This window comes from Symphodus melops (assembly GCF_947650265.1).
Source record: "Symphodus melops genome assembly, chromosome: 1".
NCBI classification, from domain to species: domain Eukaryota; kingdom Metazoa; phylum Chordata; class Actinopteri; order Labriformes; family Labridae; genus Symphodus; species Symphodus melops.
Window position 1 is genome coordinate 45,474,814 of NC_136691.1, and position 20,516 is coordinate 45,495,329.

The 20,516-nt window shown below is 36.4% G+C and overlaps 1 protein-coding gene across 1 annotated transcript; it reads left to right on the top strand.

The window, feature by feature from the left end:
* The first annotated feature begins 8,115 nt into the window (after positions 1 to 8,115).
* Positions 8,116 to 10,240, top strand: LOC306833702 (uncharacterized protein). The gene is made up of 4 exons (XM_079359171.1): positions 8,116 to 8,582; positions 8,739 to 8,787; positions 8,984 to 9,040; positions 9,136 to 10,240. The coding sequence occupies exons 1-4, from the start codon at positions 8,532 to 8,534 to the stop codon at positions 9,309 to 9,311; spliced, it is 333 nt and encodes a 110-aa protein (XP_079215297.1). The 5' UTR covers positions 8,116 to 8,531; the 3' UTR covers positions 9,312 to 10,240.
* Positions 10,241 to 20,516: the final 10,276 nt, after the last annotated feature.

Below are 20,516 nucleotides of genomic sequence, written 5' to 3' on the forward strand. Positions count from 1 at the left end.
CAGAAGAATAGCTTTACTGGGATAAACACATGGGGAATAGAGTTATGGGTTAATGTCAAGAGACCATCCTCAAAAATACTAAATGTCTTTCCATCTGGCAAAAAGATTGTCTGACACAACATCTCATAACCACAACTGTTACACTTTTTAAAGATGAAATAAGGATTAGCCTTTTATATTTCATTCTTGAATTAAACACTGGCTAAAAATAAGGCTTCTATTTGTTGCTGATGTAGTACATATGCAGCCACCTTGAAGCTTCTTGTGAATGAAAAAAGTAACCCTAAATGTACATCCTATTAGCTTAAAAATACATGTGGTTGTCCTCCAAATAGAAAAATGCATAGATTTTGCTTCTATAAATAGGTAAGTGGGGACAGAAAATAAGAAAGACAAACTATACCTCTCTATTACATTCAGGTGAAAGATGTCTATATTTGAAGTCCACTGGCTTATTCATTTCTACACTTTAGCTCTCCTGTTACCATGGCATCCATGAACTGAGCTTGGTTGGCTTCATCGTTCAGAAGAGCTTTAACATCTTTGCAGTTAAATTAAGAAACCATTTTCAGCTAACTTAGTTGAAAGCAGGAAAATAAATCTGCAATAACCCTGAAAACAAATAGTTTCTTTTAGTATTTTTTTCATTGGGAAACAGTGAACCTTTTGTGGTTGTAGAGCTGTTCTTTATGCTTGATACAGATGATCAAAGCAAAGAACGACTCCATTTACACCTTGTACTTCTATTAAAAAGGTGAGAGGATTTCCTCAGTGTATGAACTAAAAACTATAGCTGTACAAAGGAGTACTTCATGCGTGTGACCCTGTTCAAGCTGTAGAACTACTTAGATCTGCTGTGTTTTTGTCTCTCATTGTCCTTAACCTCATCTATGAGCAAGTTGGTATATTAAAGACAGTTTGAGCATTTTAGTGTTTGTGTTTGGGTAGATAGCTAACCAGAGAGAGTGAGTCAGTGCAATCATGGAGCTGTAAAATGCAATGATAAAGTAGAATGGGTAATTCCTGAAGTAATTGCAGTGTGAGAGCTGGCAGAGCAGGGTTAAGCTACCATAAGAGCCATGGTTGTTGTGGCTATCGCTACCACAGTCTCATTTTTTGCTTTAACACCATAACCTGCTCCTTTCATGGTTCAAACCTGCAACCGTAAGATTACCTGAGATTAGCAGTTTTACCAAATGACCTAAAAAGAAGACAGACACCATCAACGATACAGCAAAATAAGGCAATGTCAAAACACAGGAACAGCTTTGTTTTAACCTTAAACTTAAAATACATTTATTTTCAAGCTGTGGAAAGTAAATGTAAAAAAGAACAGTGCAGTGAACGTCCAAATCAGTGACTGTTAACACAACAGGAAAAAGATCATCCATCAAAAATGAGTTCCACGACTGCTCTCGATAATCAAACCCCCAATCGGATTATGAGTAGCAGTTTCACCTGCTGTGCTACAGAGAAGATGAGACACCATTGAACAATACCACAAATAAGGCGATGAAGAAACACTGTAAAAAAAAAAGAAGACCTTAGACTTAAAACATTTTTATTTTCAAAATGTTGATCATCACTATCTAAAATATCAAGAGCAGTATACTTCTAACTTGACTACAGATTGTAGAATAGCAAACAATCAGTATAATCCAATGAACTTTCCAAAGGCTAATGGAAACAAGTTATTAGCCTTGAAAACAAAACTCTTGGCGATTGACCCGATGGTGGCGCTATAAGATCATTTTTGAGTATACTGAGCATTGTCTAACAAGTAGGGTACCTATTGTATGTGGCCAAGTTTCAATACTAGAGAACGTGTGGTTTTTGAGATCAGCGTTCTCCAATTGCTTCAATTGATATTTAATGTTTCAAAAGTTCATACAAATTCATTTAAGTGTTGAGAAAAGCAGAAGCCCTCAGAACACACATGAACTGGACTCTGCGTGTTAGTGAGAAGCTTATGTGTCCTTAAGAATTGAACCCAGACACTTTGAGTTAGGTGGACTTGTCAGCAGCCTAAGCCACTGTGCCACAGTTATAAGACTTAGCAGGGACTTTGACTATATGAGGCAATGACATCAGGCTGGGAAAACTCACCAAATATCCCACCATATGGTGGCGCTATAAGTAACATCTTTTAGTATGTTAAACATTCCACCATTTTACATTTCTAGAACATTAAAACACTAATAAAGAGCAAAGATAACATAAGTGTGTGAGCTGCTGCTAATCTAACACTAATAAAAAGATGGACAGATGAAAACTATACTTATCTATGTTAGCCAGCTGTTCATACTTTTCTTCTTCTCCAACTCCACCTCCACCTCTGAAGTCCAGCCTTGCACACTGATGTGGAATAAGATCCACATCATCCAATGTCAGGGAGGCTGAAACCTGTCAGAGCGTGAATGTTCGGTTTCTGTCAAGAGTTTTCAAAGTGTTAAAACCTTATAAGGTTCAGTGCATTACTTGTCGCAGAGAACAAAAATGAATACCGTTTAAGATTTAGGTGACAATTCCAATCAAACATTTACAGGTAAAAATTCTTGAAGGTAATTTTATTCATGAATAATAAATAAAATAAAAATCCACTCTGCACATTCCCACAGATAATATAGGTCATGTGTAACTCCTTAACAAATCCCACTATGCCTATACAATAATAGTTCCTATTGATATTGGTTTAGTGAAGCAGCATTTATAGGCTAAGGAACCAAATCAAGTTGAGTCAAAATTGGAAAGAAAGAAAGAAAGAAGAGTTTCATTAGAGTTCAAAGAAATTCATTGATTGGTGTCACATCCAGAAAGAAATCCTCCACTAAAGGCATTTCTAAATAGAAATAACAGCCAACTCTTTTATTGGTTCACACACAAGACCAAATGTGAACCCTGTGTTTAGAAATGCTCAACCATTTGCTTGTAATAAATGCAACAAGACACCCTGAAAGTGTTTAATGAGTCATTCTGGATGTGTAAGGTGTGTAAGACGCCAACAAATACCTGAACATATATAGCACCAAGAGTGAATGAAGAACATCAAACACCACATCTGGCAGACAAAAATGTATTTTGAAAATAGCCAATTTTGAGCAGCAGATTAGGTCTGCCAAGTATCCTCGAAGGACCATTGAGATCTCTTTATTCATTTAAAGGCACCCACATGGATGTGTTTCATTAGTCCAGAGATTGGAAAACGAGTGAGAGAGAGAGAGAGAGAGAGAGAGAGAGAGAGAGAGAGAGAGAGAGAGAGAGAGAAAGAAAGAGAGAGCAAGAGAGAGAGAGAGAATATGAGCAGTATAAAGTGTGCAAAAGGTGGATGTCCTCAAGGTTTAGCTTTACTGAGCCAAAAGAAATACTAGTTAAGGCTGGAAGCTAGAAAAACATGTTGGCAACACCTTTATGTGCACAGCAGTAAATCCCACACAGCTGTTGGCCTAATTCAAAGAGCAAATACATTAAACACTAATGCCATACACTACACTATCAAAACAAGTGGAGATGTCTTTCTGACTGAATAGTTAAAACCAGCGAGGCAGTTTGTCTGAAATAGTTGTAGAAGAAATTTTTGGCGCAGTCAAACTGTGCTGATTTCACATTGTGCTCAATAGCCTGAGAGTGGTTGACTGTCTGACAACCACTTGGCAAACCCACACTGGTTTGAACTGTACATCCCAAAAATAAATCTTACGTAATGCAAGAGGATGGAGGATGTGACCCTGTCTTTCCCTCCAGCAGGCCCTATGCTGGCCCATCTGGCAGATAGTGTGCAATGGCAGTGCCACTAAGAGTCGCTACCATCTATTGTGGTTTTCCTGGATAGGAGATTTGAAATCTCATCTGCACAGTATTGATAATAGTGACTGTTGTCTTTCTGAGGATAGCCTTTTTAAAATGTATTGCTATATATATACCTATAATATACCTATTATCATTTTGTGTTGTTTTCATGTAAAAGTAAATCATGAAATTTAGAATTTGTTGTATTATTTCAACCTCAGTTGTTTGTGTCCATGCCTCATTTAACTATGTTTCAACCTGAAAATACAATTTGTTGTTAAAAATATGATATATGTTACAAATTACAAACCAACACATTCCCAAACCTCCTTTCCTCTACTCAACCACTGCTATGGAATCATGAAGGGGAATGTACAGGTGCAAGGACTCCAGCTCCATTCCCCATAAGGCTCCATGTAAAAAAAAAGCTAGACTTAACAGAATAATTAAACATATACAGCCTGGTTCAAACAATAGTTATGCTCTCTAGATCTTATTGTGTGCATTCATGATAACTGTGCAGGGATGAGTGTTTTAAATATGACATCAAATTTATATAATAAAAGGTCTAATGTTATTCATAAAAAGGGGTGACGTAAGTCTGAATTATAGGTAGATACTACCTAAGTATCAACACAGCAAATTTAGTCACTGAACTTGAGATAGCTGACTGACTTTAGATTATAAATTACCCACCAGTACCATTTTCAGTAAACCGGTCTTTTTAAAAACTGTCAAAATAATCATTCATGTCGTTGTCATCCAATTCCTTTGTGATTTTTCATCTGTTTTTTAATCACTCTTCTTTTGTCCATTGTGTTAAAAGGCTCATGGACACATTTTACTGAAGAGGGAAAGTTACATTTGTTGGACATATTTTTGTAGATTGATACGATAAAAAATGGTCAGACAATAAGATGGGCTCATACCAGCCGTTAATTATAACAGCAGTCTGTTATAAATACATAATAAGCCACATAATGACATGATTGAACAATCAAAAAAATATTTATCCTGACATTATATTTTCAAACAGAGTCCATCCCACTTCCTATAAGTAAGAGAAGCACAGGCAGGACAATAAGAAAAAAAGAGTACTCTTGCATGTGAGTCCCAGTACATAACATATTTATACAATAATTTCATGATGTCAAGTGTTCTTCCATTGCTGTTCTTGTACATTCAGAGGAGCACTAAAACACGATTTGTGGTGTCCCGCAGGGCACTATGTTAAGACCTTTTCCAATTTAATGTTGTTTCTGTTTTCCTTCCCTCCCCCTCCCCGCTCTAGGCTGTAACGGAGGCATCGATGGGACTGTGTCTTTGCGTGAAGCTCGTCGTCAGCTCTGCTCACATCTGCTCCACCGCCCACCCACCCTCTCTTGCCCCACCTTGCTTTCTCAACCCCCACCTTTCCTTCTCCCTTTTCCTCCTTGCTCTGACGCATGCACCTTCCCTTAATGCCTGATTGGACCCTTTAGTGGTCAGTATTGGCCCACTTTGCCAGAGTGGCTGACAAACACTCTGCATACTTTCAAACAGAGAGGCCTTTCTCCGCACTATGCCTGAAGCCCTTCCCCAAAATGACATCCTTGTCTTTCTGTTGAGGAAATTCAACATACATACAACACCTTTCATGCCATGCTACAACTCATCCAAAGCTGCAGTTATGTTGTTTTTTTAAAACCACAGTTGTTTAACATCATTGCCAGCTTTATTGTGGGAACCCCTGAGGTACAATTATCACAACTCCAAACAAACTTAACATCTGGCATGTAAAAAATATGCAAAGAATTTTGAAATGTTTCGTAACTTGAATAATTGCCAAATTTTAAGACAGCACATCTCCAAAATGTCGACTGTCAGTATAATGCATTATTCTTTTCTAATACATTTGTTGACATGTTTTTATACTGATTTAAAAGTGTAAACTTTCTTTCAACTTTAAAGGAGACATTAATTGTTTAGACAAAAGAGTTTACTCATTTGGAGATGAATAGGAATTTGCAAAACATTACCACTGTATTTCAAAATATGTATTTCTGTGATAGGAACTTACCAACTAATGCATTTCTTTATCATTTTTCATTTTGTTGTCTGTAAAATGAATCTTTTTTTGCACCTGAAACAAAAACAATCTTACACAACACCACATAACATTTTAACCTTGAAATCATGATACAATACTCTTAACTTACAAGCAAACAGCAATTGCCTTTCCTAGACAAAAATGGTAATGATGGAAATTAATAATTAAAGAGAACATAATGAACAAACCATGTCAATGACCTTTCTGCCAAGACACACTTAATACACCATCTCCAAAATGCTAACGTACTTGCGTTAATATGGTTCCTTATTAAGGATCCTATAAATGAATAGAAATACAAAGTTAGCCTCTTACTTTACTTTAACACAACTTATAAACATACACAGATATTTCCTGGGAGACAGGGTAGAAATGACGGAAAACTTTGTGCAGTGTTGTGATTGCTACATCCAGTCAGCTCACATCTGCAGAATGCACTGCAAAGCAACACGTTCCACTTCCTACTAGCACCATAGCAGCTACAGGTTAAAGGGCCCTTCAGTAGTGATAGCAAAAGAAAGGGAAATCTATTTTTTCTTCAGCTTTCCAAGCAGCTCCAACTTTTCTCTTATTATACATTGACAGACTTAAACTTTGTTTTATTCCACAATGGTACCAATTAATGCAAAACAGCCAACATTTGTTTTTCGTATTAGTTCACCCTTCTTTTTTCTGCACAATGGTTAAACTTCAACAAAACTGCTTATTTTTTACTTTAAACTCAGATCCAAGCTAGACATGTGATGGCTTTAGAAAAAGTATTTGTTGAGAGAATTAAACCTTCAAACGCAAATATCACACTTAAAGATATTCTATTATATGGTCAGCATCACTTTTGTCCAGACTCGGAAAATTAACCTCTTACCATTGAGGAAAATAAAAGGAAGTACATTTAAATGTCTTACTCACCACAAGACAATCGTGAAAATGAGACTTGCATACATTTAAATCAAAACGGTTAATTATTTTTAATACCACTGTCTGTTATTTTAAACCTCCAAGTGTAACACATTGTTTTTGAGTCACATTTTGCATCCTGTCAGAGAAAATTGCACAGGCAATGAAACAGAAATAATGAGAAAAATACATTTGTTTGTGAGACAGTGAGCTAATGGATGACTCAACTCTTCCTAACACAGATATACAGTAGGTGTCTAATGACCTTGATACTATGCAATTGAAATTAAAAGATACTTAAAGCTTAATGTTTTTCAAAGTAAGTCCTTGATTCAAGTGCGAATAATGCTGACTTCATTACATTCTTCAACGTCTTGGTAATGCATCATTCTAGCTGTCATCTAAAACAATACAAGTATTTATTCTCTTTTAATACATTGTAACTGTGGTTTATATTCAAGGCATGTTTTAATTTTGGGGGGGAGAACATCTTTCAATAAGGTCTGATTCTGATTTGCTAGTTAAGTTCAAGTATTGAATATAAGCCCTCCCAATACAGCACACAAGGCTTCACACCGCTACATTTGACTACAGTCAACAGAGACCAGCATCATAAAGAAAAACATGCACTCCAGTCGTAAAGATATAGCATATCTTTGCAATTACTTTTGCAAATCTCTGGCTGTCATGTTCTTTCATTTATTTGAACAGGTCCCCTTAAATGAAAACAATATGCTGTTGCTAATAATGTGAGCTCATAGTTTCACACTGTCCACTCCACCCAGTTAATAGTATCATTTCATCCCTTCTGACAGAATTGTGAAGGGTTTTCTCTTGTCTCTTCTCCCTGTACTGTTGCTATTCAGTTTCACATTAATCTCAACTATAATTTTCACCCACATATTAAGAATTCTAATTCAAAGTGAACAATACTCAATCAAGGTAGGAGTAGAGGAATGTCTCTGGAATTGTTGTGCTGTGTGCTCCGTCTGCAGGTTTGAAAACTGCAGCATCTTGTTTTCAAACCTGCAGCCTGACCACAAAGGAAAACTACAACTACTATGCCACTCATGTGCTGCTGGCGTTGCCAGATAAGGCTGTTTCTGACAACAAATCCCATCTAAAGGCCAAAACTAACAATGTGTTAATCTAACCTCCTATACTTTCTGGCTTCCCTCTCCTTTTCTGGGGCACTCTGCACAAATAAGGCACAAATCTTTCAAGAAAAAAATAGGTTTCCTAAATCAGCAGGGTCCTGTGGGTTTTAGCAAAAGTAATTTGGCAGTTTTAAGTGACTATTTTTAGCTTTGGATTTGGAGCTAGTATTAACTCATTCTCCGCCATTGACGGAATATTCCGTCATTTGGAACCCAACCGTTCCCCGCCATTGACGGAATATTCCGTCAATTGGTGTTTTCAGTGTAATACGATAGGGGGCGCTCTGGCGGACATTGTGAAAAAGTTACAGGACTGTGGGGTCAAAAACCAACAAACAAGACCACCCGCGGGAAAGTAGAGAGAAAAAAAATAAACATTTTCTTAGTCCTTATTTTCCAGCGGGCGGAGTTCTATCAGTCTGTATGTGAGTTTGACGCGCGTCAAAAAGTCAACATTAGCCGTATAGATATGAGATAAAAGCTCTTGAACAGTACAAACATGCCGGCGCCAGCAAGGAGATATTCGGCTGCGGAAACTACAGAGTTAATTATCGATACAGACTCTGATAATTCATTTTTTGACCTCCGTGAAACTGATCTGGATGAAGACAGCAGCGGCGACAGTGAATGGAGGGATTCAGGACGTGTCAGAGGTAAGATATGATCACGTTATTTTTTGATTCACCATGATAGCATATGCATCTGATAATTCATGAGATAACGTGACGTCGAAATAACATATCTCTCAGTTTTGTACATAAAGTATGTACAAAACGAATTTTTGACGGACATTTTATTGTAATTTCCAGACACAGAGTCCAGGTCTCCAAGGTCCAGACATACACGTAGGTGCAAGAGGTGAGTCATGATAACATATTTTATTTAGTTTGATAGTATGTTACTTGGATTGTATGATTATTAGATACTACAAGACAAGAGCATCTGCTAACTTGTGAGAGAAGATAAAAAAAGAAATAATTTAGCTTTCATTTTGTACACAAACTATTTACCAAATGAATATTTGTTTGACATTTTACTGTCATTTTACACACAGAGTCCAGGGATTCAAGGCCCAGGTGTCCTTTATACAGACCTACCCAAGGTGAAAAAGGTAAGATGTGATATGAAGAGGCCGAAAAATAACGTTTCTCTCTTTGTGCACATCACACTGTTGAATAAAAAAAATGTCTTTCTAATTATTTACAGGTCGAACACAGCAAAGAGGCAGAGGTCGGACCTGTGGATCTTATGGGTGTGGTGGAGGTCAAGTACCTGGTGACCAAGCAAGAGGGTCTGTAAACCAGCCAGGTGCAGGTCCTGGTCCAGGTAATCTGATGTGGAAAGAAATGAACTGGCAGCCAAAAGACTTTCCTTTTCACTGAGAATCCTGGACCTCTAAATGATGCTGCTGCTCTTGATCATATCATTCGTAAGCCTGACCTTGAAATGTACTGGTCTACAGATGACATTTTGGTCACCCCCTACTTCAACAAGGTCATGTCCCGCAACCGGTTTGAAATCATATGGAGATTTCTACACTCCAATGATTATGAATCAAGGCCAGCAAATAGCACTGACAGGTTGTACAAAGTCCGCCCTGTCTTATATTACCTTATATCTAAATTCAGTCAAATGTATCAACCTAACACCAACATTTGCATTGATGAGGGTATGCTTCTGTGGTGTGGACGGCTAGCGTTCAGGGTGTACGATCCCCAAAAACCTGTCAAATATGGGTTCAAATCCTACATCCTTTGCGATTCTGACACAGAGTACTGTTACAACATGAAACCCTATTGCGGAGAAGGCACTTCCCTGGAAGACACAGCTGTCTCTCTTCTTGATCAGGTTTTTGTTCAACTAATGTTTTATTATTGAAAATAATAATGATATTTAAGTGTTTGTAAAAACAAAGTATTTCTGAGTGTATAAGAGAAGAAAAATGTATAATATAGTTTGTAAATGTTGTAGTGCTACACTATTCAAAGAAAATTAATAATTTTATGTAATCATTTTTATTTATTTTAGTTATTTATTTTAAAATATAACTGTAGTTGGCAAATGAAAGTAAAAAGAATCCAAATGTAAACTCAAAATCACTTTTTTTTCTTGAAAATAAGTGTGTTTTACAAAAGTGCTGTTTTCTCAGCTTTTTGTCCGGAATGTGGTTTTTTTGTGAAAATGGCCGATATTCAAGTGCTGATAAAAAAAGATTGAATGAAGTTTGAATAAAATAGTTTTTTGTATATGAAAGCAGAGGCTCTGATCTTTCTTTTGATGTATTCAATATTTACATATTCAAAGAACAAAATATTCTGTGAGTCTTGAAAGATTGGTGAAAATGGTGAAAAAGGCTGGCGCTGGCTGGCAAACATTCTAGAATTCTCTGGCGGGGAAAGAGTTAAAAGCATGAGGATGCTGGATATGGGATTGACTAAAACACACTTGAGTGTCCATTTTTATGTTAAAGCTATGATATATAACTTAGTGCAAAGAGAGGTTCACTGATGTGTTGGAGGACTAAGGTAATCAATGCTTTTTATTAGAATAAAGTCATCTTTGGTTTTAATGAGGTTTCATTATATGGCATTTGCATAGTTTTGTCCTGCTTACTTAATTGTCATTTTCACATAACTGAGTTCAACCGTCACCCATTTTTCAAGATTTGTGGAAAGAATGAAAACATACCATACAGCTCAATAAATTGATTCACGAGTCATGACCAAATAAAACTAGTTAAAAGTCTTGTCCAATCTAGCTCAAGTTGGCTTCCAACAGTTTTTTTAACACAATAAAGCTCTGCATCACGTATGAGTGTACACGGTGTGGGCAGAGGACAAACCCTGTTAGACCTATTTCTCTGCAATTCCTCTTAACCTTCCTACATACACTTGGCTAATAGGGCCCTTCTGAGATCAAACACTGTGGCAGGACATCAAAAACAGCAAAGGAAACACAAAACATAATTCACAGAGGAAGAAAGGCAGCTCTGCAAAATGAGTTGTTCGTAGCTCCCCAGTTTGCCTGTTTTCCTCCAGCTTGACAAAATATTGACGTGAGTGTCTTGCAGCACACTCTTGGGAAATCTGCTTTCCATGACAAATACAGATGAGTCCATGCAGATGAGTGGATACAAAGAGGTTAATTTTCTTACTAAGAAGTCTTCACAGTTTATCGGCAGCAACAGTGACAAACATGACAGACTGCATGAATTGTGTGAGCTTATTCCCTATGTGATATTTCACTCTATTTCTTTTATGAACAGGCACATTATAGAACGAATAAAAACATCTTCTTTTAAATATCTTGAATTCAAATTATTTAAAAACAATATTGTTATTGTTATGATCTTTAATAAATATTATTATTTTTGTCTAAATTAAAACAAATGTAATGTACTTCTTATCTGTACGGAAAGCAAGCGTCACCAGCCAGCTAACTAAGTTAAAAATGACCCATCTCTAATCTCACTAATCAACAAAAACACATTCATTCAAAGTTCACTTCAAAGTTAAGTTTTCACTAAGCCAACAGGCTGGTGGTTAGCTTGAAGGCAAAGAGTGAGTCAACACTCTTTAAATGTCTCTTCCTTTAAAAGTGTTTCAAACTGTCTAAAAATGCAAGGTGTTGTTATAATTGCTTTTTTTCTTTGTATTATTCAGCAGAAATGCTGGGCCCTATCCTAACATTTACTGTATGGACATTATGTTTGTATTCATTTTCTCATCAAGTTTTCAGAAGGAAGACAAAAAGCAAGAAAATGAATAAGTAAGTTAAAATAAGCTAAATTATTGAAATTACAAACCCTGTCTTTTAAACGAAGAGGTGAAAGAAGTAGAGTGAGTCTGTTGTGCTTGTTGAGGCTAAAAAAACATGAAATTGTTCTCAATTTGACTGTTATTCAAGGAAACACACAGAAAGGGCTTCTCAAAATTGTCCTGTCTAGTTTTGTTTGGTTTAAAAGGTCACAATCAAATCAAAGTCATAAAAACTTGAGAATGTACAGGATGATGTCAAATATGAGAAGCTTTTCCCAAAAGGGAAGGGCTGATCAGATTAGCCTAGATATATCCTTCTTACTTATGGAAACCTTTCACAATTCAAATGTGCTATGAATCAGCTTTTATCCTTTCAATGATTACTGCGTGCCTACAGGAAACGTGTTTTGTCTCAACTAAAAATGCCATTGTTTGTCATTTTTTACCTAAAATATTCTGCTGCAGCTCAGTCATTATGTAACACCATGTTGCTTCTTCCTCTTTTCCACACCTTGATTTGGACAGATCCTCAACCTCAACCTAAAATCAACATCATGGTTCTCATGATAACACATGTTGTCCTTATGGAAAAAGCACATGTCATTCAAGCTTTTGACAGATCTTCATTTGTATAATTTGTACAGAAAAGTTTATAGAAAAGTTTTCTACCCTTTCAGAAAATGTTTAGTTTCTGCCGTTCAACTGAATGTCAATGATAACAATTTGCAGCCCTTGTTATAAAGTTTGTGTTTTTTGTGCAACATCTGGGTTTGTTCTACTGTCCAGAGGAGAAGAAAAAATTGTCAATAAAAACCATTAATGATAAATCCATGTTGCTTCTGTTGCAGGTTGTCTCCTTCTCTTTAGCATTTCAAGAGTGTAAACTGTCCCCAAAGCTAAAAAAAACAAACAACAACAACTAACTTTTGGATACCTGAACTAAACAGAGAGTGGTGGAAATGACAATGACTTTGTGTCTCTCATTGAGACTGATATTCCCAAACAGTGTGACTCATCTTGTGCCCCTAGGCATCAACATTTTTTGAGTCAATTTATTATTATTATAATACTGACCAAGAAAGCCAATTGAACTCATTAATGCTCTGCCATTATGGCTCATGGATTTTTTTTTTTTTTTTGATATAGCACACACTCGCTGCACCTTCAAACTAAAACTGGTCATCACACACTGAAACATTACTATGTAAAACCTGTTTGTCACATCTTTCACAGTTTAAAACAAAGTGTTAGGTGACTATAGGCAAAATGCCCAGAATACATGTTGACCGTTTGAACTGACATGCTTCAGTGTAGCAGCTATTTAAACAGGTTAATGTTGACATGATGACATTTACTTACTTGAAAAATTACAGTTGAGGCAAGTGGTTCAACGGATCACAGCTTATCCGCTCTTTTCTGAGAGCCAACACCAATCCTTCCTCCTTTCAGCTGTTTCTAATATTTATATAAATAACAGTCAGATAATCATCTAACAATAGGTCAAATTAAAACAACACTAGAATTTACTCTCTCATGAAAAGCTTGCTTACATACTTCTTGCACATGCAGTCTAGCAGTCAGCCAGCAGGTTGCCCCTGTTCCCCAAAATGACCATACCCCTAATTATGAGCAACTTAAGGTTTGAAATGATTAAAATAGGGTATACAAAAATCAGAAAACTAATAAATTTTTCTTATTTTGAAAATAAATAGGATACAAAATAAGAAATATGAGAAGTGAGAAATACCGAACAGCCTCCTGTATACGACAAGAATATAATAAATATGTGTTGTACATGGCTGTATTGACTGCATTGGTAAGTGTAAACCCATAGCAAGCAATGTTTTCATTTTTAGGAGTTAGATTGAGAGAATTATGCAACAATTTAGAAATTAAAAAGACTGATTAGTTTAGATAGTAAGATTAGAAGCAAATTTAAGACATGTTTTTGATTTGATTTTATACAGTACGGTTTTGATGTGTCTCTTTTTGAAAGTGTCCTGTAATAACTGGGCACTGAATAAATACAAACGTATTGATTTTTCTAAATAGTACAAGGTTGTTTTGATATCAGTATTGGGTGTACAGAGGCTACAGTCCTCTTCAAAGCCGCCATCAGTTTGTGTATACAGCATGTCAGCCCCACTCTCTTTCCTGTCTCTCTTCAGCTGACCTATACAATCAAGGCAAAAGGCTCCAAAATATATTCTTAGAAAAGGAAACTAAAAGTGGGACCATAAATAAGTATTAACGATCACTTGCCGGTCAACACGGGTGTTTTTGTTTTGGATAGGATAGACTATTGTTAATAAAATCCAAAGAGTGGAAACCAGCAGGTCTTAATTTTCTCACTGATTACTGCTGGTTTTCTCTCCTACTACTCACTTATAACCAATTATGGTTAATTGCAGTTAATTGATTTCACCTTGGTTTCATCTTTGGCACATCACACCGTGATGAGATGGTTAGAGTAAAAACTAACAGGAATGCTGAGACCAAGCATTATTAATCCCAAACTTGTGTGGTTTAAAGAAATCATGAGGAAGCAAGCTTCAAAAGAATTTTTGGGCAATTTGTTGGATATACAGAAATAAATGTTAGATGGAATATGGTGCCCTGTAGAGAAAGCTGTAACTTATATTATTTTAAAAATGTACTTTCAAACAACACAAGTTGTTGCAACATGAAGGCACTGAACAGGTTGTGCATTTCAAAGTTTCACTGACAGAAAAGACATCAATTTCGACAAAGAGAAAGGGTTGTTCAGATAAGACATCATGCTCTGTGACACTGTAAGGCTAAATGATCCTTGGCCTCCTCCAGCAATTATTTTTCAGAGTGCTCCAGATTTGTGTGAGAGGAAGCTGTAAAGAGCCTCTGAGGTAATGACAAGTTTGACCTTTCATGGTGAGAAAAAAAAACTGGAGTTATTATTTTTCCCCTGGTGGTATTCTGAAGGAAAATGGGATAGGGATAAGGACATGTTTAAAACACAGACATGAAAACCAGCCTGTCATTAACCCTCAGCCTCTTACTCAGAAATAAAAACAATCATGATTGGTACAGTTTAAAAAAGAAAAGGGACATGGTCCCACACAACATGATTAGAAGTAACATTTTAACGTTGGAGAAAAACTGACACATTCCTTCTATTATTGCATTAGCAAGTTCACACTGCCGAAATAATTTCCATTATTGTTGTTTTCCTGAAGAGTATGTATTGGTTGCAGGAGCCATTATAATTATTTTCCATTAACACATCAATTGTTTTGATTTATTTCAACGCCAAACTACCCATGATTCGTTTGTTAGAAGTTTTTGCAAAACTAATTTAGAGTTCCAGAGATCAATAGCACCTGAGGGCTCATCTAGTGACTTATAGATTATGAATCTGAAATTGTTCACCACTCCCATGGAACCAATTACTATGCATCAATGAAAATTGGGGAAGTAATTTCCGCAACTAATGCAGCTAACTGTTAAATCTGTAATGGGTCCAAGCAGCCTCATGTGGACTGTAAAATATCCGGTCATATTCTGTTCATGGACAAAGTCTCAGAGGGAAGATTTAAAGGGCTTAAAGCCAGCAGAGAACCTGGATCTAACCAGACATCAGTTATCCTACCCAAATTTTCATCATCATAATGCAATTTCAAATGTGAGAGGATTTCACAGTCTGTGCTCACACTGTTGCTTTTGAATTTGTGGAGAAACTCTTTGAAGGGCTCAAGAGGAAAATGAGCTGTACAAAGCCTCCTTCAATCAATTTTTTCATAACATGACAGGTTTCTTTGAAAGGCTTTGCAAGGTTTTTACAGCCTGAAGTTTAAATCAGAAGCTAATTTTCTTCACACACAATGGTTTTATTTATTTCAGGATAATCAAACTCAAGCTTGACAAGAATGGAAAAGTGAAAGTAAATTTAACTTAAATAAAATTATAATGAAATTCAAAGCTGAACATTCAATGTTCACTAACGTGGAGTCTTCGTCTCACTGTGATTCCAAATTCATTGAAAAAGACAAATGTTTCAATGGAATATTCCTTCAGTTTAACTCTGAGCAAAAAACAAAGACAAGCAAAGGTACCAAAAATAACATTTTGTCTCTGTTTTTATATGTTATATTTATAAGTCATAACTTTTGTTTTAGAGTTTTTCTTCTCATTTTATCTAAAAATCTTTGTGTCTTTTAAACTATTTCAGGAATCAACCCTAGTGTAAAGTTTATACCTTTGATGGGATTAGTTATGGAAGATGCCATAGCCACTTGTTTTCAAGTTTTGTGTCATGCTTTAAGTACTCCACCAAGTAGTTTCAGGTTTATCCTCGCACTATGAACTGTGTTGGTGTTGGTTATAAGTATGCAGCATAGAAACCAATAACAGAGGCAGTTGACGCACATCCACATTTCTAATTCTTATATCTTTAAGAGTTGAAATGGCTGTAAAATTCATAAAATGCCATACTGCTAGAAATAGAATATTTAAAATCAATGTCAAACAGGAGTAGTTAAGTGTGTGGTTTAGATAAAAGACTTCCCACATCTAAAACACTGCAAGCTCGTGCAAACCACCCACCAGGATTTGGGGGCTGCCTCCACATAAGCTAACATTATCATCCTAAACCGAGTGTCAAGACGCAGAGAAATAAGATAAAAAGTTTACATTAATTCTGCCTGAAGACCTTGCCAAACTGAGAGCATCGCCCTCGTTTTTTTTGTTTTTTTTTCAACTTTGTCTATGCTGCTGCAGCGTTGACCCTTTTAGCTGTGCTCACTTTCGTGGTTACACGACAATCTCAATGCCAACAAAGAGTGGGAGTTTTCTTTTCAAGTAAGATTATGCATGAAAATGTGCGTGCTGTGTTCATGCCTTGCTGTGGCCCACTGGTCCTAACAGATTTTTTTCAGTATCACCCAGGAGCTACAGGGAATTTACTGATGTTATGTTTCGGATCACATCAAAAGGAACAAGTCCTCCACATCATTGCTAGTGGGCAGGTGCTGGCCTTGTCTTGCATACATTAAGACCTTCTCGTTTTATCACCATTTTGCCTGCACTGCCCACTTCATTTGGTATTCTGGAATGTTGCACAAGCAGTAAAGCTGGCAACTTCTAAGCAAGCTTCCAGCCCTCATGCTGGGGAGAAAATGTATTACAGGTTCTCTCTGAAAGTGGGCAGTCTCAAAAATAATTCTTCTTACCTTTTGCCAACAGGGAATTTCCCACCTGTTCAACTGAAATGAGTTTTAGAGTTTTTTGAATGATGGTTAGAAAGGACTGCAGGTGTATAAGGCAAGTGGTAATAAAAGAAACAATACATAATATTTGAAATAGGGATTAATCCAGAATTTTAGAAAGGATATGTTAAAAAAAACAACTAAACACAATAAGATTTGACTAAACATGTTTTGTTCTTCACCTCTTGCATCCACATCCACATGATGAATGATACACAATAATATTTTCTGAAAAGCGTGTGTAATCTCGTATGTAAATGAATACTCTGAACCCGCAAAAAGACACACACTCTTAGAAGAAATTAAGGGCATTTACTAGACCCACATTGATCACCATGGCAAAATGAATATCCATCAAATCTTGAGAGAAAGAACTCCAAAGCTTTGCCTCTTTTGTATGTTAAGATTCAAGGAAAGGCAGCACAGATTAGCCGAGTTAAGACATTTAGTCTGTGCTTGATAAACTGGGTTATTTTGCTTCTCAATATTCTTATTGTTATTATTCTTATCTGATAATATGAACATACAATGCTTAGTTCAAGGTTTAATTTTTATTTCCTTATTTTGAAGATTTTTATGATCTCATTAATTCACATCCTTGAATTCTGAATGGGCTTTTTTTCTAACTCTTCAGTCTATATTTTTGTTTAAAACATTACCTATACCTATACATTACTATACCTATCTATAGAGTAGATTACACATTTAGGATAGGATAGGATAGGATATAACTTTATTGATCCCCAATGGGGAAATTCAAGCAGCCCGTAGCATGTATTTTGTGAAAGCAGCTGGAGGCTAAATCATTAGATCCATTCAAAAGCAGATGTGCATTTAAGACACCAGCTATCCTTTCAGTCTGTTCTGTTTGTAATGCAATTTAACATTAAAAAGCATCCAGTGCTAAAGTATAGAGAGATGAGGTACATCTGCCTGGAGCAGAAAACATAGCAAGTCTGGAAAAAAATTGAATAAACTCAGGGTGTTTCTTGCATTTACAAGCTGAGAGGCAGACATATATGTCAACATTATAGACACAAAACTTACTTTGGTTGCAGAAAAGCCTGTTATGCTACAAGTTACACAGAATGATTGTAATCATAGCTGGAAATATTAAATAAAAAAAAGAAACACATTAAAACAATAAGGACAAAGAAAGTACATAACACAGTTATGTATTATGAACATTTTGCTTTTATTAGATAGGACAGCTGAAGAGAGACAGGATATGTATGGGAAAAAAGAGTGGGGTATGAAATGCAACAAAGGGCTTATCTTGGATTCGTACTGTACCCACAGCTACCAAGACTACAGTCTCTGGACACGGGTCGCAGGTCTCAACAGCTCGGCTATCCAGTATACCCAGTTGGCCAAGGTTTTGTGGATGACTGCACAAACATGATTGGTGAATACCACTGAAACAAGATTACTTCACATCAAAAACCTTGTCTCACAGTATATGTGGAATTTGTGTGTAACTTTCATGATTACCATGTTGGTCGAGCATGTTATAATGTTAAAATTGAGAAATTATAAATTGTAATACAGGCTGATGGGCTTCAATCTATCTCAGGTTGTTCAGATATTCAACTTGAAACAACATAATCTCAAACTATCAGTGTCAATAGAGGTCAGGTAAAGGGATTACAATTTATCAAGATCATGCCTTCTTATTTTCAAGTTTATTTTAGGGCTTTTTATGTCTGTATTCCAGAGACATAACAGTGGACAGAGTCAGAAACTGGAAAGAGAGAGAGCAGAGAACAACATGCAGCAAAGGAGCCACAAGCCGGACCCAATCTCGCCTGAACTCCAGCCTTTGCACGTGGGGCGTACACATCAACCACTGGCAGAAGAATCAAGTGACGACAAATGTAATTTGGCTTCATCCCTTCAGAACCATGAATTTCGACAAGTCAGGATGGACATTTTTAAGTTAGAAACAAAAAGAATTAACACTGATATCTTGACACAATGGTTTTCAAGACATTCATGTTAGAATCATCATAAAATTAATTATTATTGACATAAAAAAATAATTTGAAAGAATGGAAACACTGGGATACGATTCTGTTCATTAACATGTATTGTTTAGATGTTGTATTAATCAATATGACTAAACCTACTGTTCTAATTAAAACTCAACATGCCAGCATGCAATCAATCAGCAAGCATTTCAGTGAAGTACTTTTGAGCATGTTTTTAAATCATAAACACATCGGCCAAGTGATTTCACAATAGACAAAGGGATTCTAAGCAATTAATTTGTGTAAATTGGCTGTAAACACTTTTCATTTAATTTATAAAACAATCATTGAGCCGGCAGGTTTTTGTAAATGCTGATAAACTGTCTCAATGGATCAACTGAGAAGCAGAACATTAAGAAAAAATATGTAATTAGATGTTTCCATAGAAACAAAAGACAGAGCCCTTGTTCAGAACAATGAGTTATTCAGTGTCTTAAACATCTTGAAAAGTGGTGAGATAGAAAAGCATTACGGGAGTGGAAAGAAAAAAAAACATGTACCTAGAGCATGTCTTCATTGTGCTGCATGTTCGGCAAACATTTATAAATGAGGCTGCACTCCTGCAGTTTCTTCTTCATGAAAGGTAAATACAATCAAATCCCCAGTTCAGAGTAAATGAACGACAGTAAGATTTTGTAAATGTAGCGATTAACGGGTAGTTTTTATTCAACAGGTCGATAGTGGGAAGAACACTACATGGAAAAAGCTTTAAGAGAGGAAAGGGAGGTGAATTATGGTTGGTCCTGGATTACGTGTGTAGAGTAAACCACTGGCATAGGCATTCATGCAGGCATAAAAATACAGTCATGCAAACAAAAAGTCTCCTACAGCTACATACAGTACACACTCACACACAGATGCTTACAAGACAACTCTGTGTCTTTGCCTGAAAAAGAACAGAAAGAGGCTGAGGGTTTAATATGAAAAGGGAGGGGGTGAGATATAAAAATACATTTTAAACAGCGAGTCTTAACTCCAGGCAATGTGCGATGTAACGGGGCTAAGCAGGGGCTTTGCACAGTGAGCCACATGGTGTGGCTTTATGAGAGGGCAGATGGTACCACTCAAGCAGGAAGTGATTGACATAATGACATGGCCGGCCATGGAATGTGGGTGTATGAGCGTACAAAGAGTTTGTATGTGGTCTATGTGTGTTTCCATGGATACATCATTAAAATTGATTTTTTTTTTTTCATTAAAAGTCTGTTAATCTTGAGTTTATGAGTGTGAGTTAATATGTATGGGACATGTTGTATGTGACTCTGCACATTACCTGATAGATGATGCAAGGAAAAGGCCAGTCCGGTTTCCCTGATCATGCATAGATAAATGCACAAACACTTTGAACACTACCAAGTTATTTCTCTGTGCTCAGCTAAATAATTTTAATTCAGTTGTGCCAGTGGGCTCCATATCTGACAACCTGAATGTCTGTTTGTCATCTGCAAGATAACAGAGAGAACGTGGTGGAAAACTATACTTCTAAACCCGCCATGATAAATGGAGGTAATTATTTTTCTTCTATTCTGAAGAGAACTTTACAAAGTGCTGGGGAAAAAAGG